We start from the raw sequence: 26,973 nt of genomic DNA, 5'->3' as shown, positions 1-26,973 counted from the left end.
CTTGGTTCTGCAGAATATTGCATGCTCTTTAAACAATACAGTTGTGTAGAGGTAAGAGCTGGCTTTTTCAATAAAATCCTTGACAAAATTTCAGCTGTGGCGATCTATGTTCCATCATATGATGTTGAAGGAAACAAGTGCAGGATAATGCTTTCTTAAGAAAGCGGAAAATAAAGGCAGTATCTTCTGTGTAGCGTTCACAGTGAAATAGAGTCACTTACAAACGAGCTAGATAAAATGAACATTTTATTGTTTTTAATGCTGCTTGTCCAATGTTGGGCATGGGTGCCTCAGGCTGTACGTTTACCAGGGAAAGAACACACAACTTTTGTTCTATAAAACTTTTGGTTTTACTGTTGAGCCAAAAAGTGTCTTTATATTTTATCTAGTTAGGAATTTTGGGAAATGTGTTAATTGCTATATTAAGCTGTTTATAAGTAAATAGATTTTATACAGCTTAAAAGTAGTCTTCACTACTGATCAAGTGCCACATTTTTGTAAGACCTTAAAGAAGTCATCTTGAAGATCCTTGGAAGCTTATTGAGAAATTCTTTAGAAGCCCTTTTCCCACAGATCTTACTTGATCAAAACTTTCTCTCTATTGTCCATTCTGTGATTTCAGTTCTTATCATCAATGTACACATTTATTCACACTATAACATCTATTAAATGCTACCTTGACATATTTTAAATCTTTCTCTGTATTCCTAATTAAGAAAGTAACTGTAAAAATCTAACTGAATATTCTCATAAACTCAAAATATCCTTACATTAATTTCTAAGCAAGTTTTCAACCAAATTTTTTGGCATCACTAATCAAATTTTCATTTAATTAAAATTGGCATTGGTGTCACGTCGGTGCTCCTTATATACCAGAGTTCTTCAAGTTCAAATACAGTTGTAGCAACAAAGAAAAGAACTACATTTTCTACTTTCCCAAATGGATTCTGCCAGCAAGACTTAGAAACACATTAGGAAATGCTTTTATGTGACTCACTACCATTGTAACTCAGAAGAAGTTAATATGGAACCTTGGGAAAGCTGTTCTGAGAACCAACAAGCTGAAGAAGAAACTTCAAAACAAAAACTAGCAAAAATAGTTCACATCTAGCCAAGCCTTCAAAGCTGGCTTTTAAAAGTTTTTGCTGTTACGTTAGACATAGGCCTGCTGTTTTGTTTTGGATACAATGGACTTGTTTTAAGTTCAAGACCATGAATCAGAATTTCATTTCTGCAATATCTATAAACTTCATTCCATGGATATTCATATCATTTCTTAATTCCTCAGCCAAAGTGAATGTTTTCCTGAATTGAAAATTTAATTACACCAAATGCCTGACTTCAGATACTTACTAACCTGCCTTACGTTAGGCATATGTTTAGCAATTATGTTGATCTAAGTTTCTAAGTTCTTGTAAGTCTAAGCCTTTGATATTTTCTAACTTGTAAGATAATTACTCACAACTATTTACATGGTGTGTTGTTGTTGTTTTTTTTTTTTTTTAAATCTCTGCAGTGAAAGATTATCATATCCATTTTGCTGAGGAGAGTGATTATCCTATACCTTCAATTAAATTATTCTTAGCAAGTAGTACGTTCATGGCAGTAGATGCAAGAGTTCTTCCTCTAACCAGTTCTTAATGCAGATGAATGAAGCAAGGGGCTTCAGAGGGAAAAAGGGGTAAAACTAGGCTTGCCATCAATAAGCTATGGGACAGCTAGCCAAAATCTAACGTGCTATTTACTTATGAGATCCTTCAGTATCCTCCACAAGTTGCACGGCACAATGAAGCACTTCTGAGATGTTTCTACACTGGTGCACTCAGCATGAGAAGCTATGCCTTCTTTGGCATAAGTGAAACCTGATGGGAAAAGAGCTGTGACTGATATTTTATGATGGATGATTGTATTCTCTTCAGAAGGGATAGGCAGGGAAGGTAAGGCACAGAGGCTACACTGTATATGAAGAAGGGCTGAACTGTCCAGAGCTTGCAGTTGGCAATGATGTGATTGAGAGCTTCTGGGTAAGAATTAAGGGACCAGCAAATAAAGATGTTGTGGGAATCTATTGTAAGTGTCCCTGCCAGGATGATGACACTGATGTATTATTCTTTAAGGATAATTAAAGAGATACCTATAGATCAGCTGACCTTTTCCTGCTAGGTGACTTCAATTTGCCAGACATTAGTTTGGAATACCTTACACATGTTGGACTCAGTGATCCTTGTGGGTGCCTCCCAATCCATATTGAGAGTTTCCTGCCTTCATAGAATCACATAGGAACTATTATTAGAATCATAGGATATCCTGAGTTGGAAGGCACCCACAAGGATCATCAAGTCCAACTCCTGGCTGCACACAGGACAGCCCTGAATTCAAAGTGCAAGTCTGAGAGAGTTGTCCAATTAGTCCTTGGACTCCAGCAGCTTGATGCTGTATTTGCTACACCAGACAGTGTCCACCACTCACTGGTGAAGAACCTTTTCCTAATCCCCAATCTGACCCACCCCGATACAGCTCCTTGCCATTCTTTCAGGTCCTGTCGCTGTCAACAGAGAGCAGAGTTCAGGGCTGCCCCTCCACACCCTGAGAGGTGTTGTAGGCTGACATGAGACCTCCTCTCAGTTTCCTCTTCTCTGGGCCAAACAAACCAAGAGACCTAAGCTGCTCCTCCTACATCTTCTCCTCTAGATCCTCCAGCATCGTATGTAACATTCCTTTGGATGCTTTCAAATAATTTTATATCCTTATATTGTGGCACCCAAACCTGCACATGGTATTCGAGGTGAGGCCACAGCTCAGAGCAGGGTGTAATAACTCTTCCCCTTGCCTGGTGGAAGTGTTGGTCCTGATGCACACCAGGATACAGTTGTCCCTGTTGGCTGCCAGCACACACTGCAGTCTTATGTTCAACTTGCCATCAGCCAGAAACCCCAGATCCCTTTTGGTGGAGCTGCTCTCCAGCCTTTCGTCCCCCAGTCTGTACACATATCTAGGGTTGCCCTGAACTGAGGTACAGAATCTGGCACTTGTTCTTGTTAAACTTCATGAGTGGGTGATTACCCAGCCCCCTAATTTGTCAGGATCTGTCTGCAAGGCCTCTTTACCCTTGAGGGGTCCAACAGCAATTCCCAACTTAATGTCATATGTAAATTTACTTGGTGTACTTTTAAGTCCTGTATCCAAATCATTGATTAAAACACTGATGAGAACTGATTCTGAAATGAAGCCCTGCGGAACCCTAGTAGTGTCTGGCCACCAGCCTTGTTACCCCCTTACTATAAGCCTTGGAGCCCAACCTGTCAGCCAGTTGTTTACCCATCACATTATGGTTTTGTCTAGCTCTGTTCTGGACATTTTGTCCAGAAGGATGCTGTAAGAAAATGTATGAAAAGCTTTGCTAAAGTCCAGAAGGTTTGCATCAACATTCTTCCCTTGATTAACTATATAAATAACCTTATCTTACAAGAAGTTAAATAGAACTTTCTTCTTGTGAACCTGTGTTGGTTGTGACAAATGACTGTGTTGTTTTTAAGCCATTTTTCAATAATTCCCAGAATGATCTTCTATATAATTTTAGCAGGTACTGAAGTGAGGTTGTCAACTCTGCAACTTGTCATTTAGAAAGGGCTCAATTTTCTCTTCATTTTCTATTGCTCTCTCTGTTTCCAATTTAATAAGATATACTCATGTTAACAGACTGAAAGTGACAGAAGTCTGTGTCACGAATCTGCCTTCCTTGCTTGGAAAGATCATAGCCAAAGTTCAAGACCAAGTAATTTTGGGTACGTGCCATCTTATGCCCTTTGAACAGAGTGCAGAAGCCCTTGTGCAGGCAGTCCTTGCCCTCTTTTTCCATTCTGGACTTTGCCATGAATTAAGACTTGATCACTACAACTCTTTTGCATTTATGATGCTTTTATCAGTTCAATATGAAAATTCAGCTTGCACTGGTAAGAATTGGAACAAGCCCTGTAAGGTGTTACATTCTGAATGAAAGAACGTAGTAAGATTTTATTCAACTATGACTTGCTGTACAGGGTATTTGGAGAATAGTTAGCAAGATAACAAGATGCAGTTATTGTGCAGACTGCCTAATAATTCTTAAGATCAGTGACTGAAGCTTTTACAAATTTAATGTAATATTCTGATTTACTTAGATAAATTACTTAGATAAATTTCTGATTTACTTAGATAACATTTCTGCTTTTCCCATCTCTCTGTTGAGGTAACGACTTTTGAAGCCTATGTAGAAATCAAATATTCATAAAATGATTTTAGCTACTGCAAATCTTCAGAAGAATTTTGAACTATTGGTGTTCAAGTAGATGAGTGTATTCTCTCTTTTCTGAAAAGTTAAAAAAAAAAAAAGGTTTAATTATCTTCTACAATTCATTGGTTTAACTTCATTAAAATATGAATATAAATATGACTTTTGTAACTTCTGTCAGCAGATTAGGAAAGGATTCAAGTTGATCACTGCAATGGAACTGGATGTATTTCAATTTGAATATTTTCACCTGGTTTTAGGACTGCATTTTGTAGTTTTTTCAGGAACTGGAATGAGGACTTCACAACAATGGAACATTTTTCATATGAATGACATTTGAACAGTCCTTTCACCTGACAAATTGATTTGTAGATAGCTATATAACAGCTTGATCAGCTGACTAGAATGTTCCCAATTGTACAAGTATAACTACAACTTCTAATGGTGGAGCGTCAGGTAGATGCGTTGAGATAGATCTGGCATTACTGTACTGCTGGTAATTTTGATGAATTTGTATTTGAATCAAATCAGTCCCCAAAATACAGGGAATATCTTGTGATTCTTGTAATTGTGTCTTGCAAGATGGTAGCTTGATGCTGTTTATTGCAGTTAAGCACTTGAGTTATTTAAGCGAAGCTTTCATTGAAGTAATGCAGTTTCATATTTTTCTAGGCACTTACATGTGTCTTGGGGAGCAATGTTTTCATTCAGCCTCTCATTTGGCTAATGAAACAAGTGAATAATTGAGTTACGCACTTGAAAAATTGTGCCAGATTAATCTCTGACTTCTGTTTACACCAGGATATTTACATCCTAGATGGATTTGCCTGTTGTGTTAAAGAATTCTGGGAAGGCCACAGAACAGTTCAGTCAGTCAAACATAAATGCAGACTGTTTTGTTTTCACAATAGGGACTAATACTTGTTATCTAGTCTCCAGCCTATTGTGGCATGTTTTTGTTTTGTGTCTGTCTTTTGACAGAGTATTGTGTCTAAGTGCACAGTGCCTAATCAGTTACACTGCAATGCTTGTTTTTAAGCACTGAAGCCAGGCATTAGAAAATACATTTTTAAAGAAATCTTCTGTTAAATAAATATTAATTAAACCAGTACAGAGGAAAAGATATGCTATTCTATTTGCTGTTAATCTGAACTTCAAACAATGGCATATGTTTGTTGCTGGCTCAACAGTTTCCAGATAGTGCTTGATGTGATAAGTCACTTCAATATGCAAGCACTTTCACAAGATTAGTTTTATAGAACTAAGCATTTCTTTGTGTATTAATTTTTATTCCAAAATTTGTTCCAAAATTAACTTTTGGAAAATCTTGTTAAAATACTTTCTGCTTTCTAAAATTATATCTAGTCCTGAAACTGTTTTTAACAGAACTTTTTTCAGTACACTGAGATTTGGATTCATCTCGTCTAACTTCAGGTACTCAAGCTCATGTTCCGTGGTAATTAGTATCAGTAATTAATCTGTACAGTGGCATAATTCCCAGCAGCACATTTGACCTGGATCAAATATGTGCACATGATCATGTATTTGTTGAATTAAGCAGAGTACACAATACAAAGTTCGCTACCTTTAGGCTTTAATGCTATCTTTATACCAGCCAATGGGAGGGAAGTGATTAGAATAACTGATCTGATGTGAGTGGCAATAGCTAATTAGTACAAAAATAACCATTCAGACTCGTTAAACCACTTCAGTCCAGTATGAGTTTTATAGTGAATCAGTGCTTTGCATACTTGGGCCGTGGTACTCTTTATCTGTATTAGAAGCTGAAAGGCTGTTCTGCTGTTGATTCCTGACCTTGAATGAAGCTGAGATTCTGAAATGCCAAACAGAGCAGTTGGTGCCCTCTTCAGCTTTTCTTTAGCTGCTTTTTCCCATTTCTGTTATCCCTTTAGTTGTCAGTAAAACTATGCTGCAGCTGTGTGGTGAACCCAATTAAGAAATTTGTCTGACAGAAAAAAACAACTTTTTCACCTCATTCATCCAAATAAAGTCAAATCCCAATTCGAAATTCAGCTGTGAGATCACTCATACAAATGTGGGTGGCCAAAGAAGAAAAAAGAGAGCTGGGCACTGGTTGTTGAAATAGCCCTGCTTCGTACAGTGAGACCACAGCCAAGGGCACTGCACTGGGAGACAAGTCACCCTATGCTTCTTCTAGATATTGAGGGACAGACAAATTCAGGCAGTAATTCAGTCCACTCTGAATTTTGAATTACTTTAGGTAGATGTCTGTATCTTTTCTTGTTGATTGTAGAGCTACATCTGCTATTGTCCTGGAACATTAAATCTCTTAAGTATAGCCTTCCAAATGTCAAAGAAGTGTTTCCTCTTTTCTAATGCCTTCATGATCTCAAATCTTTGCTTGAGGCTTATCACTGTATTTTATTTGCTCAAAAACTGAAGTACACAAGTGGCAAGATTATTCCAGTTTCTGCAGTCTTTCTTCCTAAGTGCAAAAATGTTACTGGTGATGTACCTACTTCCTAATGCTGTTTCATAAATGGAACACTGCAAAGATGACTTGTGTACCAAATAGATACAGATACAGTTTCCTGTATCTGTTGGTGGCAAAGTAGAAAGCGAAACCCAAGGGAGCACATGGGCCCATAATGATGCTTTCCTAGAATACTTTCTGAGAACCTTATAAAAATAGAGTAACAAAATATGAGTACTGAGAGCCACAAATGTTCTTTCCACAGAGTTTTTATCTTTGCCTTGACTTCTGTTTTGATGTGCTCTACAGCATGTTCTGGACCGTGGTGTCCTGCCGTCTAAGCTGGCATGCATTTTTGTGTTCATAGCAGGTTGTTACTCTTTTAGATGTACCTTCATTTTCCCATTCCAGAAATTGTAGTCAGAGGGTGGGGCCTGTTGCTTGCTGTGGCTTGTCCCATTGTGGAGTCAAGACATACCCAAAATTTGGGTAGCACTCCAGGTATTGCAAACTATAGACTGTGCTTCTGTCTGTGCTGTGAATGTTCTCAGTTGTCACCTAGCATGTTTCTGTAGTTTGTTTAGCATTGTAAATAAGCCAGGAAATAACAAAACCTTTTCTGGAAATAGCTTCATCAAAAAACACCTTGGATTATGCAGATGTGAAAGGTATTTCTCGGTTCCTTCATCTCTGTGAATTTAAATATAGAATTACTTTGGATTTTTTTTCTTTTTTGCTTTTTAAATGTCACTTGAAGTATTCATGGTGTATAATTCTGTACACTGGTTGCATTACCAGTGGAAATATACGTTAAAGCGAAGTGACAAGAAGATTTTTATGAAGCATTCTAAGAGCTAGATACTTTTCCCAGTATCTCTCCTTACTGAGCTGGTTTCTGATTAATGGCATCTTATGGCTCGGTATGATTTCATTCTCATCTCAGAGAGCTTTCCTTTGGGAGGCTAATGGTATAAATATTCTTTCCTTGTCTTATATTGATTTTCCGTTACAAACAGATGGCACTATTAATAGATATGTATTTGGAACTTTGATAATTTTGTCATATAAAGGCCAGCCTTAGTGCATTTAAATAAAATATAGACACTGACATAATTTACTGTGGGTGAGTATAAAATAATACACAAAATGTGAATTAGAGTAAAGGTAATTTACATACAATAATTTCCAATTTTTGGTGGGGAAAAGATATTTTTTATTTACATTTTTAAATAACTGTTCCTGCATATATTGTGTTTCTTGCCCAGCTGCAATTGTGTGAAATTAAATGTGAGTAATTTCTTGCCACGTGGATCTTGGGTCTCATGAACGAAAGGGAGACGTAGGATGTTGAGAAGGAAGATGGGTAGCAGTGCAGATTCTTACTTGTGCCAGGGACAGTATAAATAGAGAACACTACGTATTCAAAAGCATCATAAAATAACTGAGAGTCTCTCATGTACTTTTATTAGAAGGCCAAAATGATTAGATGAAAGCCACAACTAGTTTATCGATATCTTGCCTTTTGTCACTCTGATAAAACTCCTTTGCTCATTCTTTTTTACCTCTATTTGAAACAGTGCAAACACAACCAGAGTGCTTTGGAGCAGTGGTATGTGGTGTTAACCTGGCAGATTCCAAACCAGTGCTGAAGTATTTTGGAAGCTCTGCCAAGAGATGGAGAGGAGGATGCTTTGAAAACTTTCATTTGTGTAATAAAGGTGGTGTTGCCACCTGTGTGGTCTGTTTTCCCCTCACTGAAAGATTTGCAAGCTTTTGTCATTTCTGTTTTAGGAGTTCAGAAATGTGGGAGCTATTACAAAGTTATAAACCTCTGACCATATTATTTAATTCTCTGAAGTTCTAGCCTTCTACGTATCCTTGTTTTCTACATCAGTTATGTTCTAAATGGGAAAAACAAAAAACAAGCCAACAAAAAACCCAACAAAAACTCAACAGTTGTCACATGCAGAAGTGTTGTTAGCTCTCTTGTATTTGAGACTTTTTACAGAAGCATGAAAAAAACATAAGCACACAAGGAAGTCTTAGCTCTTCAGTAATAGCTTTTTCACTGCTGGGAGGAAAAAGGAAAATAGACCCTCTGGTAAAAAGGAGCTCAGAAAACCTAATGTATCTATGAGAACTGCTCTGTGAGCAATCTATGCATCCCCTGTAGTCATCTTATGTAGCTTTTTTTCTAATACTTTCTTCCAGTTTAATTAGTCATTTGCCAAAAACAGTCAACCACAAGTGGTTTAAATGCAGCTTTAAATGTATACTTCAGACTTCTGAAACTGGTCTGTGTAATCTATACCAACACAAATTGTTTGATGTAATTTTCAAGACCAAATTGAAGGTTGGAGGTGGTGCTGGTGAACGTGTTACTGTCATAAAATATGTGCAATAATTTAGTTTTGTAGTGTAGAATGGATTTACTAATTGGTAGCTGTTAAAGTTAATAATCTTTCGATTTTTCTTTTCTCTGACAAGGGCTGTGTTTTACTTTTTTTTTCTTCTAGGAGTGGCTGATTTTAGCTGACTCATGGCACATAGAATTCACCAGCGGGCAGCTACAAAAACTTCTGATAGCCACAGTGAAAATCTTTCCCAAAATTTCAACTTCTTTCAGACTTAAGACTCACTTTCTCGAGCTGTAGATTAGAGGTGTCTAACAGTAAACCAGTTCCTACTGGAAAATACTGATGTGTCAGAGCTGAAGTTTTTATCCAGTAGTGAATGAGGATCAGACATCAGGCATTACATGAACCCAGTTGGCATTCTTCTAGGTTAGCAAAAATTAAATGTGCTGTAGCCTGAAACTGCAACAAACCAGAGCATGCTCGTGCTTGAGTTTGTCACTGAATGAACTTAGATTTTTGTAACTCCTCAAACTCTTCTGTTTTTACTGCAGCATTATTTCTAGGATGATCAGTTATGGGGCTGATAGTTTGCAAAGTGTTTTGAGGCTAAGGATTGCAACGCTTCTTGACTCTAACTCATAACCGATAGCTCTCTGAAGATTTGGGAAGACCTCTTGTCTTCAGGCCTAAGACAGACCATACAGCAAAATTGGATGTTGGTAACTTTCTCAAGGAGGTCTGCGGAGATGATGTCTAAAATTGGCCATTTCAGTTGGCAACCAGGGCAACCCTTAGAAAGCACTGCTGCAGTAGTTCAGTTTTCAAAATTTAAAATTCACCATCGAATTAACTTGATTTCTTAGCCAACAGTTATGCTGAACATTGTTTTTTTCCATGTGGCATCTGTGGGAGTTGAGGGCATATAATATTTTGCTTGTTTGGATTGTTTCTCTTCTAAGAGAAGCCTAGAGGAGAAACTTGCTTTAGCTTTTATTCATTAAAAAATCTATGAGAACTGCTATATGAGCAATCTATGCATCCGCTGTAGTCATCTTGTATAGTTAATCTGGGTTCTGTCTTTACAGCTGAACAGCAGCACTCTTAAAGTAGATAGATTTCTTCCCAGTTATTTTAGGACTGTAATTCTGATGTTTAAGATTAAACTGAAAAGTTCCAGTGAATCCCCTTGTTTCATTGCACCATCTCTTTTTCTAATTGTGAGCCAAGCACATTCTGTAAATGAACCAGCAAGCACTCAACTCCTAGCACAGTTAAGGTAAGCAACCTAGAGCAGCACAGTTCTTGGGACTGTCTTAGGTGTCAGTTATTGTCCTCTGCTTGTTTATGTTTGTATCAATGTCTTTGCATTAGGTGAAAATACACAGCTGTATGTATTCCTTCCGAAAGCAGAAGTCGATGGTGGCCGTACATGGCCACAGCTGTGTGTGTGATGTGTGGCCAGCAATGCTCTGCACAGCACTGTTTTCTTAGCCTCCCCCATCTGATATCATGAAGTACAGTGATTCACCACTAGAAGTTTTGCAGCAAGGTGATGAGCAGACAACATGATGCTGTGTAGATAAGCAGATGAGTAAGGGCTATGGCAGGTCAGAATACTGATAGAAAGGCTTGGCAGACAACTGCTGTAGTTGTTTGAGGGCACTAGTGCTTTCAGAGGGCTGACAACATCTCAATAAACGCGTTTCTGAAGTAAATTTAATACAGTGTGAAAGCATCAAAAATGGCAACAAGGACTCTAATCTGATGTGATTCAGATTAACTCTCAGTAGCTTACTGTAACCCACAGTAAAGTAATGCAGCTAGTATAGGTGGTCCTGTGAATTCTTCATTCTTATAGGTTGCAGATAAATCTTTTTTAAAATATGTACAAGGACGTGTTGTGTAAAGTGTTGTATGTAAAGGAGAAGACCAATTTTCAGTTTGATTTGAAGGCAAAGTCAACTCTTAGGAAAAGGATGTAATGACTCATGCAAGAGTAATCACAGTTTATGCAGGGCTGCCCAGCTACCAGTCCCATTACTGAGCACTCAGTCATGTTACTAAGGAAATTGCTACTTCTTTTCTAAGTCTTATTCATAAAACATGACAACGAACCATGACATTACTTCCTATGTAATGGCAGTGCCTGAAAATTTCCTGGAGTTTTTAGTGTTGTAAATGGAGACCATCTTACATGGTAACTCATCTGAATTGTTCATGTGATTTTAGATATTTTTCACTGAACTGTGGAACATGTGGAGAAGCAAGGTCCTTCCTGTGAAAATATTTACCACTGTGACGTGTTACAAAAATGAAAGCATAGGTCATACAGAAAGTACATGGCTCACAATACTAAAAGTGTCATCCCGATCCTCATCTTTTCTGTTTTCTGCCCAAATTTTGGTTTTCTTGAACAGGCCATAGCAAGACATTTTGGTGTCCAGGATGGGGTTGTGGTCTTATTGTTTTGATTAATTTACTTTGCCCTGCTCTTCCTCTCCCTTCTCCAGTTTTATTTTGAAGAAAGATCATGCTGAATTGTCCTATGGAAAATCTCCAAGGATTATTCTTTGTGTCATGACGTTCTGGAAACTGACAGTTTCTGAAACATTTATGATACATCTCTTCATCTATTCTCAGGCCCTCACTCACCTGAGTTTTGCACAGCTGGCAATGTCAGAAGTTACCACTGCAGAGTGCTGTCAGATCGTAACTTCAAGGTTTTCTTCAGTGTCTGTATAATGTTAGAACATCCTGTAATCTGGGGAGAGATGGGTATGTGTGGAAGTTTGCATTCATCAGCATGCTGCCAGTGATGGGTCATCTCCTGCAAGAGAGAATTAACCCTTTGGGAAACAGCTGTCTTTTACTTTTTACCTGAACTTAATTGATATGGAAATTGCTACTGGAAAAGGTGTATGGCAATACATCAGTTGTATTCTCCTCCTGCTCATGCCTTCCTTAGAGGAACCAAAGTGAGTTTGCCATGAGCAGGGGAGCACCAGTCAGAAGTGCCGCTGAGCTTCCTTTACATCAGTGTGTTGGATAAGTTGAATAATTTTCTGATCTTTTATTTTATCTTCTTCTTTCCCTGCAGTATATTGGAGCTCTCGCTACATTTGCTTTCTTTTTTTTCCCCTTTTTTTCCCTCTTTTATATTAAACTAACCATCTAATTCGAGATTTATTCTGTTCATATCTGTGAAAATCCTCCAGATTTTTTTCCGAGAAATTTCCTCTCCCAATATGTACAACACACGAGGGCTAAATAATCTTGTCATGATGAGCTATACATTCATTAAGAGCCAGCTATACTTCAAAGGAAGGTACTGCTCTCCTTCTGTCTTGAATTGTTCCTTCTGTTTAAATCTCACTTTTCTGTAAGATAATTTTGAGTAGTTCAGATTGCAAGATGCAGTATTCTGGTCACTGCATGACAACAAATAACAGATATCCCAGTTCTACCAAATACCCAGAGATGTCACCTATGGGGAGTCACCACTGTGTTCAGCAGTTTAATCCTGCTGTTGTCACTACTGGATACAGATTAACTTGTTTGGACTGAGAATATCAAAACTTCCTTTTATTTTTGATGACTGCTTTGATAATACACAGGTCGTAGGAGATTAATCACCTGTCTCTTAATGATCTTAGTTATTTAGACAGTTTAGGGACCACAACTTCAGTAATATTGTGTGGTCAGCCCTTGAAGCAGATACTTTGGAAGCTTGTTAAAGCTAGTCCTTGTAAGGATGGGGGAAGAGAGTGAAAGGATTAGACTTCAGAGTGAAAAGAAGATGCATGCAAGGGATTTCCCAAAAGAGAGGAATTGTACAGCTGATGGGAGCCAGGTGTTTAATGTCAAAATAAGATGCTTAGTTAGGCAGGTAAGTATTTGCTTTTGAAATGTGAATGCCAATATGTTGGCTGTGAAGATGTTTCCAAAATGTTGGCTTAAGAGGGAAAGTGTTATCAAAATTATTGAACATGTGTCTTCTATTTATGGAGCAGTTTTTCCTTATGAGCCCTGTGTTTCCAGAAGCTATTCTGAATCACTGTAATCAGCCACTGAATGCCAAGAAAGAATTCCCAACCAGTCTATATTAAGGCCTCTGGCTTTAAAGTAAAGAGCTCAACCAATTGCATAAATGAAAGGTATTGACAGCTACGGGTATTTCCTGCTGGCTGGCTCACAGTGACAGGTGGCAAGGCAAAGCAGTCCGTGTGATAGCCTCGCTTCCGTGTCAGGCACGTTATTAGGGCTCCAGGAAGCAATACTGTTTGTCGCAGGGAAGACTGTGGTGAACAGTAGCGTGCCAGATGTGCACAGGCCGTGGTTGGATTGAAACGGGCAATAAATGGGATTATCTGGGGAAAGGAGATGTAAGGCTTGAGCGTGTATCTCAGAGGTGATGTTAAAAATGTAGGGGGGAGTGGGATGGATGTCTGGATGCAGAGTCAGACCATGCTGTTCTTGGTAGCAGAGAGGGAACTAGCTCAGCATTTCTGGTTTTGAGGAAAGAGAGGGCGGTGAGTTTGCTGCCTTCAGCTGCTCTGCCCGATCCCTTACAGACGTTTGAGTCTTCATTCTGTTCGGCCAAACCTGCTGCCCAGATAACTGCTTGTAACACGGTGGGACGAGGGGGAAGTCTGTCGATGTAAGGAATTGGTGAATGGCACGTAAGCAATGTATTCTGAACGGTCCGTCAGCAGGGTGGATTTGGGAAACTTAATTCTAGTTTTGCAGTGCTAATTTGGGAGATGAAAGCCAAGTTCTTAAAGCCGAGGGAAAAGGAGCAGCGCGAGGTCACCGAACGTACGCGGCTGTGTCCCGGCGGCTCTCCGAGGGGCGGGGCTTCGTAAATCAGCGCCCCCGCTGCCCGCGCAGCTCACAGCGCCCGCGGTCGCCGCGCTGCCGGACTCCCGCACGGCCGGGCTCGGGCGGCGCCGCGCAGCCCCGCAGGTGAGCGGCGCCCAGAGTCGGGCCGTGCGCTGGGGTGAGGGCGGCGGTCGCGGAGCCCGGGAACCGAGGTCCGCGGCCGGGGTGTGAGGCGCCGTCTGCGCTTGCCGACGGGCGAGCGATAAGGCGCTCAGAAGGCTGAGGTTGAGTCACCTTTAGTTATCGCGATCCGCTCTTCTTCGGGGCGGGCTGGCGCAAGTCTTCGCTCCGGCTTCCACCGTGGCAGGGCGAAACCCTGGGCCCTTCGAGAACGCCCCGGGCGGTTACTGCGGGCGCCCCGGCGGCCCCCTCACCCCGACCGCCCTGCGGGCCCGAAGGGAAACCGCCCGGCCGGGAGCGGAACCGCAGCCGGCCTCCGGGAAGCCGAGCCAGAACGGGAGCGATCGGACCGGCGGCCGCTGGGACGGCGTTTTCCTTCGGGGCGGAGAACGACGAGCGGGGTTTGTGCGAGAGTTGATGCGCGCCCGTGCCCCCGAGATCCCGAAGGAGCGCGGCGCTCCCCGGCCCGGCCGCGTGGGCGAGTGGAGCGCAGCGGGTGCCGCGGGCCGGTGCTGTGCGTGAGCCGGCGGCCTTGCGGGATCGGCGGCCGCGGAAATGCGGCGGTTGCTCGCAGGTGTACAAATCGAGGAGCTGGGGGTACCGAGGTGTTTCGCTAGGGAGAAGGGAAATATTGCCGCCGTCTTCTTTGATCCGTTAGAGAGGACTTTGTACAAAAGCGTGGCTTTCTGTCCAAATTTGCGGTTTAGATAAGGTGGTTGTGCAAAATCATGAAGCACATACTTGCTGCTGAAAATTTTTTTTTGAAGTATTTAATTTGTGGTTAGTGTAGGGTTTTCTTTTACTAAAATCGTGGGAGTACAACAGCAGGAAAATAATAAATTACTTTCTAGAGGAGGAATAAAAGTTTTGTTTTGAAGCATTAGCTGAGAAATGCTTAGATTGGACTGTAGCCGTCGTGAACTCTGCTTCCTGCAGCAAAATGGAGCTAGAATATTCACTGCAAGTTAAGGCTTCAGCAGCACAGACTGTTGGTATTGGTTGGGCATTGAAGTTTGTGAGATTATAGTAAGTGATGAGATCTACTTGTTTGTTGAACCCTTTTCGCTGATTGCTTTTTAGGTCTTTTTTTTGTTTTTTTTTGTTTTTTTGATAGACGTAAGGGCATTTTAAGTGTGAAAACTCAGGGAGAAAAGCATGGGTTTTATCTGTTTATTTCATCTCAAAACAGAGCAAATTCAAAGATAACTTGTCCTGGCCTACGTGCTTTCAGTTGCTTTAGAATGCTGCTTATAAAGTGTATCTTAGATTGTCAGATTACAGTGCAGGGATCTATGGGGGGAGTCGTGTGTGTATACAGGGAGAGAGCAAGAACAGTTTGGTAATTCCCAAGGACCCTTTGGAAGCACTGGCCTGTCTTTAATCCTGTGGGGAGTTTCTGATGTTTGACAGACTTGCATGTTTTCTGATAGCAGCTTAAAGCCTTTGTACTACTGTGTATGCTTTCTCAATCTATTTCTGCTTATCAGAAGTTCTTGAGCCTTCATATTCTTCTCAAAGTCCTGTGACCCCTTGCAGCTACTGCCTGTTTATCTTGTTCAACAAACAAACAAAAACACATAAAATAGAGGTTGTAGCCATCTGGGGAGAAGAAAAAGTCTTTTCTTGTTTCTTTCTATACTAGTGAAGACGACTTTGTATTGCTTCTCAGCAAATAATTAGCACAATATCTGTGTAGCATATGCAAACATACCAGGTAACTCTACAGTAAGATTGAAGTTCTGTATCCTTCTGTATTTACTGTTACTTCTTTGTAGGGTTGGAGGGGAGGTGGAAGACAGTTGTAAGGAAATTTGCTGTGTCAAAAGTAAGTGGGGTTCTTGTAAAAGTTGACTTCATCCCTTAAAGACATGAGAACATACGGAAGTTATCCTTTGATTGGGTATACTAAACCATTTTCTGGCCCTCTTAGCTTCGTAGTGTACATAGTGATATAGAAGTGGTAAGGGTGAGTGAAGTGACTGATGGTGGTATGATAATGCTAAGTCTAGACTTCAGAGAGTCTGAAATCTTGGTAGTTCTCCCTATTAGAAAATTTGCACTTCTCTCCGAATATTATTGATCTGATATCTAAAACTGGTTTAGTTATGATTCAGAGTTTTGAGATACCTTTGAGAGTCTGATTCAGAGCTTAGAAATTGCTTTTCAGTTTCCTTTTATGATATTTCATGTCCATGTCGTGTGCCTCGGACTGTTGGTTCTGCCATTCACAAATCTCTGACGCCAAACTGGAGATTTCCTTCACTTACCCTCCTTTAACGTATGAAAACAAGATGTGGCCATTGGCACTGGTTTTGTTTCCTTGTGGGATGGAAAGACTGCCTGCTTTTCCACCTGTGTCAAACCTGAGTGAAACTTCAGTCTATGAACTGCATCCAAAATTTTTTTGTAAAGTCTGAACCAGAAAGTTTGTGTGAGGGCTGTTACTGTGCAGTGCCTGTTATTTTGTTGTGTTCACCCACAGTGTCAGAGGCGGATGTTGGTGCTGTGGCAGTAGAGGTTGAAGCTTCCCACCAATGTTCCATTACATGTTATTGCCGTGGGACAGATGGCAGCAAAGGGATGGTCTGGCAGAATAGGATCTGACATGGAAGAGCACATGAAGTAAAGGTGTGTCACCATTTCCACTCCACGTGGGGAAAAAAAAAAAAAATGGCACGCACTGACATTCATTGCCTCTTGCTGAACATTGATGGAGACCACGCAGTGGATGTGAGCACAGTGAGGCAGTGGGTGGTGCATTTCAGCAGTGACAACAGCAACAGCGGGCTGTCTCCACTGGTGCAGATTTTTATGAGTGTAGTGTGCAGGTTCTTGTTCATCAGTGGCAAAAACGCATTGCTCGTGGTGGCGGCTGTGTTGGAAAATAGTATTTTGTAGCTGAGAATTTTCTTTATAGGATAGTGTGATTGTGCTCTTCATATCTGTTGTAGTTTCCTTGAAAATAAATAGAAGGAATTACTTTCAGAGCAGCATATGTATCTGCGTTCCAAAGCCAAGAGGGCATGAATAGAAAGGTTTTTGTGTATAATTCTGGCGGAAGCAAAGTTTGCTTCATTGTTCGTGTCTTTTCTTTGGTTTTGAGCAGTGATATGAAGAGATACCCATTCCACTGGGTTAGAGCTTTGTTCATGTTTGATCTTGCCCACCAGATACGTATGTCATTCTGTGCACGATCTCATAAGGTTCTGTAAAGGCCGTGTTGATTTTAAAAATAACTTAATTTGTATACATTCCCTTTTCTCCCTATTCATAACCAAAAGACAAGTTAGAAGTTAGCTGGAAACACTTTATGCCCTCCAATTTTCTGAACTCAGAATCTGACTTCTGCCAGTTCCATTCCCTTATATTTTTCTCAAGTATGGACTGAAGAAAGAGAAATCCACATTCTCCGTTTAAAAACAAAACAAAACAAAACAAAAAAAAAAAACACCAAAATCTAGCTGCTGTTTTCTTTTTAAAAGTATATTTTCAAGAAATAAACTCTTTGTATGCAGTTAGAGGGAACTTGCACGACTTGTGAAGTGCTCTGTTTTGTTAAATGCTGCATTTTGACAAACAGGAATTTGTTCATCTAAGTGGCTTTTGGCCTATCCATCTGCTGTTATTTCTACCATTTCCATTGTTGAATGCATGATTGCAGATGTTTTAAGTGCTGTGTCTTTTAGGAAATAAAACTGAAAGGGGTTCCATCTCTAGTCAAACACAGACAGACATTCTTTGAATCATATGCTAAAGTATTTGAGACATTCCAGACTCTTCAGCTGAAGAGGCTCCCTCCTTGTGTTGTTTACATTCAATACAAGAAAAAATGTATAGGTAGTTTGGCAAGACTTTTGTTACCAAGTTAGTTGCTGTAATTTCAGTTGCCATTTGTCAAGAATACATAGTATAAGAGCAAATAGGCAGGCAGATAATTTTTTGGGTAGAAGTTAGCAGATCTGGGCTGGTTGTTTTTTTTTTTTTGTTTTTGTTTTTTTTGGGGGAGAGTATTGCTTGACATATCAAAGTTTGTGTGCACAGAATTGCGGCGAAGTGTCCTATAAGTTCTTAAATGTTAGGTATCTCTTAGGTGGGGAACTTCAACTCAATTACTCAAAAAATTAAAAAATGTGAATTTGAGAATTAGGTGTTGAATATGAGAAATGTAGGATGTTACTGAGGGAGTGAGTTTTATAAAAGGTACAATGATTTGGGCATAACTGGTGGAAGTATCGTTGGTTTTTCTATTTTAAGAAGGGTTTACTGGGAAATTAAAAGGAAATTGGTGGACTTTGGAAAGTCATCATTTATTTGGTGAATATTGAACTGGAAATCTATTGGATTGCTATAATAATCCTGGGATTGGATCAGGAGAGGGAATAATTATCTTCATGAATCCTTGAACAGGGTCCATAAAAGTTGTTGAGAGTGTATTGCCATTGTAAGTCCTATCGTGGACTCACCTGGCACTATTAACCTGAAGCTTCCTTTGGTTATACTTTTACCTACTCAATTTTACTACCAATTTATATGAAATATCGTGTTTTGTTTCAGCACAGTGGGAACTTGCAGGAAGGCCTAAGCAAATTCCTTCTGACTAGATGATCTACACTTATGTAGTCAAAACTCAGAGTTTTAAAGGTGTGAGTTTTTAAATAAATCAATAAGAAAATATGATTATTAAGTACAGAATCTCAGCCCCAGAAGGAAAATAGGAATGCATTTGGAAATATGAGCGAGTTGGCCTCTGTTTTTTTTTTTTTTAGTTCCTTTATAAGTGATATTTGCTTCCTTACATTAAGCACACAAAGGCTGAGGTTTTCAAGTGACTGTGTGACTTCCAAGAAGCTTAATTTTGTTTTGTTTTTTTTTTTTACCCCCTTGTTGCTTGAGATCAGTGTTGTCATTCATCTGTGATAATAAAGCTGATTTTACTGGAAAGAAGCTCTGTTAGTTTATTCTAGCTAGGAAACTGTAGTTTTGTGGTAAACGTTTGCATTACAGAGCTTCTTATCTCTGGGCCAGTTGTTTTGCTTAGAATATTTGTAATACAAATATTTGTATTTACAAAGGCCTTGCAGCACTTTGTTTTATTTTGAAAATGATCATGTGATATTATTCATACTAACAATCAGAAACTGTGCTCTCAAGGCACTTGATAAATGAAGAGGTAACAGTATTTCACACAAAGGTCCTGTATTACAATTTATTAAGGACTTTTGTGAGTGTGTGGCTTTCTTTCTTTCAAATGTTGAGTATTGTTTGGATCTGTGTGACAAAATCATTTCATTTTGACTTCTCAGCTCTTTTTCTATTCTTTGCAACAAGAAACCTGAGCAAAGTCAAACAGATACTCAGAACTGCTATGCCCAGAGGCTTTTCTGCTACATTATATAGCAGATGTGCTGGAAGCCTTGGCAAATTAAAGATTTAAAAAAAAAAAACAAAAAAAACCATAGTCTAAATATTATTTATCATAGCTGAGTATTTATTGTAGGACCTTCAATATGGGAGAAGTGCGATAGAGTTTGAGATGGAATTCTGGAAACCTGTGAATCTGCAACACAGCTGGAAGAAAATAGAATAAATCAGAGATCAGGTTTAGCGTTACTGTAAAACTAAGCCTGTTGCAACAACCTCTGTAACAGTAGTATCAATGCAGCCTCACTTTCCTGGTACCTGTGGTGCTCAGGCTGGAGAAGCGAGGAGGACTATTGGATCCAGCTCTGATTCTGTTGCAACCTGTGCATTTCCCAAAACCAGAGGAATTCTTGTGTAGCTGGAAGCTGTCTTCCAGACTGCTAGGCCTTTGAGGTACTACTCTTTGCTTTGTTTTGTTTTCCTGAAACTAGACCAAGTCAGAACAGATTCTCTCAGTCAGCTCCTTGAGAAAATCTTTCCTGCCTTCTGATTATCAGTCTGTGCTGCTTGTGTGGTTTTTCCAGTTTGCATAAGAGACACCTGGTTGGCTACCATCTGTATCAAATAGCGTGGGGTTGATTGACCTTGTGCTGTTTGTTCCATAGACTGGCTTTTGTAGGCTAATATATCTGGATAGGACAAGGCATCTTGACTTCTCTAATATAACGCTGTGAAGTGAGCATGAGATAGGTGGAGTGGTTTTTTTTGTTTTGTTTTGTTTTTTTCCTTTTGATGAAGAGGGATCCGTTAGTGTGTCTGAAGTGTTTGTCACAAGGTTTTTTGCTCATGATAACAGAAAAACCTGTACTGTACAGCAGGCTATAATTGATTGAAAAAGAGACTGACAGCTATGTAAATCCCTACTGTCAGCAACGATTTGAGCCAACAGGCTGCGCATGCTGCAGAAGAGAATTCCAGTAATCTGCTCCTGCCTTTATCTCTAGGATAGAGCCCTTTAGTTTTCAGCCAGTAAGAAATGTGTGACGGGTTCTTTGCTAGATTTATTACTTGAGCAAAACTGTCCAGGAAGATTTTTCCTAACAGTGTGCCATCCGCTGGATTTACAAATGTTCTCTTCCAAACCAACCTCTCATGTCCCTTATTTTTTGTCAAAATGCTCAACTTTTGCTTTTTGTTAATTATTTTGAGTTGGTGTCTGACTCCTCAGAGGATGTAAAGAATTAAAAAGAAGAAGTAGTTGGTACAGAAAAGTGGAATGTGTAAAAGTTAATAAACACATGTACTTGACACATGCAATTGGGCAGAATGTGACTTGATTATAATACAAGCGATGCCTTGAAGGAGCTGAATGCATTAATGCAAAGTGAAGTTCAGTTCTAGGTGCTTTTGTTAATCATGATATTTAATTTCCATTAAAATGGGACTTTGATTCATACTGATTTTTTTTTTTTCCCCTCCTCCAGAATCAAGAATGATAGCCGCAGGGAAATTTGCAAGTCTTCCCAGAAATGTCTCAGTGAACCATCAGTTCTCGTTAGCATCGTCCATGGACCTTTTGACCACCAAACCTTCACTAACTGAGCATCGCTCAGACTCCTTTCAAGACATATCTATCCATGGCACTCTCCCCAGGAAGAAGAAAGGAACAGTTAAAGTTAGGGCTTGTGATATGTTTAACCATGTGGGAATGTTACCAAACACCAGAACACAAAGGCAACAGCCACCTTTTGTACAGGATGTCATAGAAGAGTACCCTCTACAAAATGGGAAGAGCAACAAACTCCATACCAGGTACTTATGAAATCTTAATTTACATTTGCCTGTTGCATAGGGATTGTTAGATGTTTTCCTAGGCCTCTAAATGTCTAGTTACAGGTGCATCTGTTATAACTTTGTATGCTAATGAAAGCTGATTTCCTCTCTAGTGCTTGGTTTGCTTCTTGATGAGAGAAGCCAAACAAGAAAGTGTAAAATTTGCAATACTTGAGGTAGGATGGAATCTGATGGATAGATTTCAGGAATTTTGAGAATTTCTTTTTTTTTTTTTTTTTTTTTTTTTACTTACTGAATATTACAGATTTCCACATAATTTTCCTTTTGCAGTAATGTCAATTAGTAGAATTTATATCTTTTGAGACATAACAGCAAGTGCTATTTCTGTTTGATCTTCCAGAGGCTTTTCTAAAATACACACAATGCTATGTCAGCAATTTCTGAGTCATTGTCATATTTGCTGTCAAGTTTACACTTCTGAGTCTTCTTGTGATGTCTCTGCACCTTTCGCTTGTTTTTTAAAAAGAATATTGAGAGAGTGGGTCTTATTTTCCTGTGGTACACATTCTGCCATTTAGGCTCATGTTCAGGTTGTTTGGTTGGTTAATTGCATCAGTTATACTATAATATAGGAAATTCCACACTACCTTATCTATGTTTTATTAGAATAGCCTTGTAGTATTTTGATTCTATTATAGAGATGTATATCATGTTTATTATAATTAAGAGTAAAGCAGTCTTTCATTGCTATAATGCTGTTCACAAAAGTTAGAAATGTGAATGTTTTAGTCAAACTTTATGATGTGCTGTTCAACCCTAATGCTCTATTTGACATCAGTAGACCAAAACTAACCATTTTTAGGATTACAGTGTTTCATGTGTATATGGATGTGCTTATACGGAAGTGAGACTCAGGCATGTCATTGTTTTAAGCTTGATAGCTTGTTTAAAAAACATAATATTGACAACATTTTTAATCACTCAAAATGAATAATGTAATATTTATTATATAAATGCTATTTGTTGAACAGTTTCAGTTTGAGTATGTTTTTTTTGTAGATCTGTTCTGTCTGCAGTTAAAGCACATGGTTGGGTACACTTTGAAAATTAAGATAAAAATAAAATTGTATCAATTAAGTGTTTTACAGGTTTTTTTGTTTGGTTGGTTGTTGTGTTGCTTTTTTTTTTTTTTTTTTTTCCCTCTGTATGGAGGAAAAACTAGTAAATAATTGAGCTGGCAGATGTTTAGGGAAGCTTTCTTTGGGGCACAATAGCTCTCCATCCCTGGGTGTAGGAAGTCAGGAAAGGAAAACTGGAGACTGACATGGCTGAACTGGGACCTACTGGTCAAACTGAAGCACAGTAAGAAAATACACAGGCAGTGGAAACAGGACATGTACTGTAGGAAGACTACAAGGAAGCTGCTAGGCTGCGTAAGGATGGTGTCAAGAAAGCCAAGGCTCAACTTGAAGTAAACTTGACAAGGGGTGCCAAGAAGAACAAGAAAGATTTCTACAGGTACCTCAGCCAGAAAAGGAAAGACAAGAGGGTGTACCCTCAGTGAGTGACACCAGCAAACAGGTAACGAGAGACAAGGTGAAGGGTGAGATACTCAACGTTTTTGTCTTTGTCTCCTCTGATAACTGCTCATCACACAGCCCTTGAACAACTGGTTTAGAAAGAAGGGACAACATCCCTCAACTGTGAATGAAGATCAGGTTTGCGACCACATGAGGAACCTAAACATCCACAAGTCTATGGATCCTGGTGAGATGTATTCCAGAGTCCTGATGGAATTGGCTGATGTAGTCACCAAGCCACTTTCAATGATACTTGAAAAGTGGCAGCAGTCAGGTGAAATGCCTGGTGCCACTGATGTCGTCAATCTGGACTTCAGTTAGATCTTTGATGTAGTACCCCACAACGTCCTTCTCTCTGAATTGGAGAGAGATGGATTTGGTAAGTACACTGTTTGATGGACGAAGAACTGGCTGCAGAATCAAACCCAGAAAGTAGTGGTCAGTGGCTTGGTGTCTGGATGGAGGTCAGTGATAAGTGGTGTCCCCAAGGGGTCAGTATCATCAGAGCCAGTACTCTTTAATATCTTCATCAATGACAATGACAGTGGGTGAAGTGCATCCTCAGCAAGTTTGCAGATGACACGAAGCTGTGCTATACAGTTGGCACAACTGAAGGACAAGATGTCATCCAGGTGAATCTATGCAGGCTTGAACAGTGGGCCCAGGCGAACCTCATGAGATTCAACAAAGCCAAGTGCAAGGTCTTACACCCGGATCGAGGCAACCCCCACCAGCAATATAAACTGGGAGCTGAAAGGATTGAGTGCAGCGCTGCCAAAAAAAGAGCTTGGGAATGCTGATGGATTGGAAGCTGGTCATAAGCTAGCAACGTGCCCTCACAGCTGAGAAAGCCATCCATATCCTGGGCTACATCAAAAGATTTGTGACCAGCAGGTCGGGGGAGATGATCCAGCCCCTCTGCTCTGCACTGGTGAGGACTCACTTGGAGTACTGCTTCTAGATGTGGAGTCCTCTGCACAAGAGAGATGTAGACCTGTTGGAGCACATCCGGGGGAGGGCGGGGTCACAAAAAGGATCCAAGGGATGGAACACCTCTCCTATGAGGACAGAGAGGGCTGAGGCTGTTCAGCCTGGAGAAGGCTCGGAGTTGACCGTTCAGTATCTAAAGAGAAGCTACAAGAAAGAAGGAGACAGCCTCTTTAGCAGCGTTTGTGGTGATAGGATAGGGGGTAGATTTGGATTGGATTGGATATAAGGAAAAAGTATTTTACAGTGAGGGTGGTGAGGCACTGGCACAGGTTGCCTAGGGAGGTGGTGGAAGCCCTGTTACTGTAGTCATTCAAGGCCAGGCTGGACCAGGCTCTGAGCAGCCTGATCTAGCTGAGAATGTCCCTATTCATTGCAGGGGAGTTGGGCTAGGTGACCCTTAAAGGTCCCTTCCATCTCTAAGGATTCTATGATAATAGTGTGTGTTGAATTTAAATGTGGCAATACAGTTCTTCAGATACGAAACTTTTTTGCAAGATCATTAGAAAAATTGTTACCTCTGGTTACCTTTGACCATTTCTGTATCATAAGTTTTATTAATTTTATGTCTGTTGCCATGAACCTGTCAGTCTGTCACACTCTGGATGAAACTGTGATGTGTGTCTGTACTTCTACTTTCTAGCAAAAATTGTTGGTTAGTAAAAGATACTTTGCATTGTGATTTTTCTTGTGTTGCAGTCTGATATGTATTTTCATGATAGATTGTGAGATACCTACTGGCTTCTGAAAGTACTTGTAGCAGCCACAGTTTATTACGTGATGATGAGATTGCATATTCTTGGAGCTCTGTGCTGAGCAACTCACTAGTACCAACTTGTCAAAGTACAACTTAGCTGGATGATGTGAAGACGGGAGATGAGCAACCAAGCAATTATGTAGGGTTATAAATTTCTGATCTGTTAGTAAGGAGGAAATCAATGAAATTGAGTGAAATGTACGCAGCAGAGTTAAATGTTACATAGGGCAACGTATTGAACATTCGTCTTGTTTGCTCTCCTGTATGGAGTGGTGCCTGATGCAATGAGGTTAAACTGAATTAAAGAGGCAGTCAGGTAGGACAGCTTTTCCTCCCACCATCTTCTTAGTGCTAAAACAAAGGGTTAGCTTTGCTTTGTTTCAGGTCAAACACATTGAAAGCACATCAGCTAGGTGACAGTCATCCTTTGTGAGTAATTTTTGTACCTCAATTTACATGAGATTCAGATAAATCGATAGAATCTGTGATACCATTGAGTGTGCCTCTTTTTTATTTAAATAAATTAAAGTGATTTTAAATTTCTGAATAACTCAATTCTGAGGAACTACAGCAAACAAGGCACTGACTGTAAAGAGTTGCCAGATGAAGATATAAATGAACAGATGACAGCACGTATGCAGAAAAATTTATAAAAGGCATGACTGTTTTTGATAAGCCATAGTTCTGCTGCACAACCACTGCTTTCACAGCTTTGTGACTGTCCTGGAAAAAGGGCACTTAAGAACAGCTATAGAGAGCAAGCTTTGGCTCTTGGACTTCTAAATGTTATGGAAAATAGAATAATGAAAGCTCCTACTTTGGGCTTTTGGTTGAATTGTAGAGAGAACAGTACTGTCTGTGGCTCAGAATTAGAAGTTGACTTGGAAAAGGTAATAAAAGTAGGATAGATTTTTCTGCTCTAATTGGTAGAATGGAGCAAGTGAAGGGATTGCAGAAGATGGAAGTGGTGAAAGGAAATGGCTATAATATTAGCTCTGCAGAGGCATTCTGAACAAGTATGAATGAGTGAAGATTTTATTTAATTTCAGAGAAGAGGATGTTTTATCTTTTCTGGAGTTTAATTACTGAATAGTCTTTGCTGTTCTTGTGTGAACTGCAGGTCATTATGCAGTTAGACATAGAAGTTTGCACTTGTTTCCACTGGTGTTTGAGTGAGTCACGTTCATAGCGTTCTGCAGCTGTAGACAGAAGAGAGGAATGAAGTTAGGAATGTAGTAGGAGTTTGTGTTATGCAGAAGCTGCTCAAGGATAAAATCACCACATCTTTTACTCTAGTTTACAGTGCAAATAGCATTAATCTGCAGTACATATACTTAAATACAATATGTCTAGCGTGTTCAGACATGTACCTTCAAAATTAAGTAGTTGGGTATTTCTTAAATCTATGTAGATGAAAGGAATTTGGAGACAAATTGAAGAAGGCTTCTAGTGCTATCTGGTCTCTATAGCAGTTCTGTCTGTCTAAGCAGCCACACAACAGGTTGGTACATTTTTCAGTGTATCAGACTCCCCTGAGCCTGTACTGTTTTCACTTTGATTTGTCAGGCAGCAGCCTTGGCACTGTTGAGAAATTTGTTCTTCTCAGCATTGCTTTTTCAATGTAGAAGAAAGGAGCTGCTTTAAAAAATGTCACTAGCAATGGTCACTGTAAAACAAAGAAACATGCTTTCTTGTAGCAATGTGTCCTACTGTTTTTCCCCACAAGAACATTTAAAAAAACGCTTAATAGCGCAAATAATGTACTTATGGACCGTCAGCAGTTTTCACAACATGTAGGAATTACTATCTAGTTTAATGATGATGAGGATTTGGGCATCTCTGATAATACTGTTATGTCCATACTTAAATTGTATTGAAGTTATCACAGTTACTTGGTAAGCGTGGCTATGAGGGTGACAAGGGCCAGAGAAAGCAGGTGCTTAATATGGCTTAGTCTGTGCAGGTCTGTATGTTGTAGGGCTCTTCACAGCAGCAAAAAGGTTGGAAAGTAACATACAATCGTAGGAAGATGGAGGTTTTCTTAAAATGGATAGAAAAAAATAGTTAAAGGTTCTACTTAAAGATTCTTCATTGATATAGTGCTAGAGAATTATTGAGCAAACCTCAGAATCTGCAGAAAAGGAAAAGCTGCTCGCAAATTCTGTCTGTTCTGCATCCACTGAGCTGAATGATCAGAGTTGGGTTTGTGCTCCAGCGGTGAGAAAGATGTTTTCAGATGTATCAAGGGAAGCTCAAGAAAGAATGTATGATTCTGGCCGGGACAGCCTAAGAATAGTGGAGGTTAAGAGTGTGATGATGAACTGCTTGCTTCTACTGGTAAATCGTTACTGGAGGAGTATTTTATTCTACTGCAGTTACAACACAGACATGTGGAGGACTTGCACTTGCGTGCA

General features: G+C 39.7%; 1 protein-coding gene across 3 annotated transcripts in view; it reads left to right on the top strand.

Annotated features, from left to right (window-relative positions):
* BCAR3 (BCAR3 adaptor protein, NSP family member) overlaps positions 1-26,973 on the top strand; it is a 71,093-nt gene that overhangs the window by 7,553 nt on the left and 36,567 nt on the right. For 2 of the 3 annotated variants that reach the window (XM_048946922.1, XM_048946921.1), the window contains exon 2: positions 20,926-21,253. In XM_048946922.1, coding sequence (XP_048802879.1) covers positions 20,926-21,253 — 328 coding nt within the window. Of the gene's footprint in view, positions 1-13,945; positions 14,045-20,925; positions 21,254-26,973 lie in introns of those variants that run through there. The other variant, XM_048946923.1, reaches the window with a different exon arrangement.

The sequence above is a fragment of the Lagopus muta genome, chromosome 5, assembly GCF_023343835.1.
Source record: "Lagopus muta isolate bLagMut1 chromosome 5, bLagMut1 primary, whole genome shotgun sequence".
NCBI classification, from domain to species: domain Eukaryota; kingdom Metazoa; phylum Chordata; class Aves; order Galliformes; family Phasianidae; genus Lagopus; species Lagopus muta.
The sequence above is the reverse complement of the archived record's forward strand: the minus strand, read 5'-3'. Positions and strand labels throughout refer to the sequence as shown.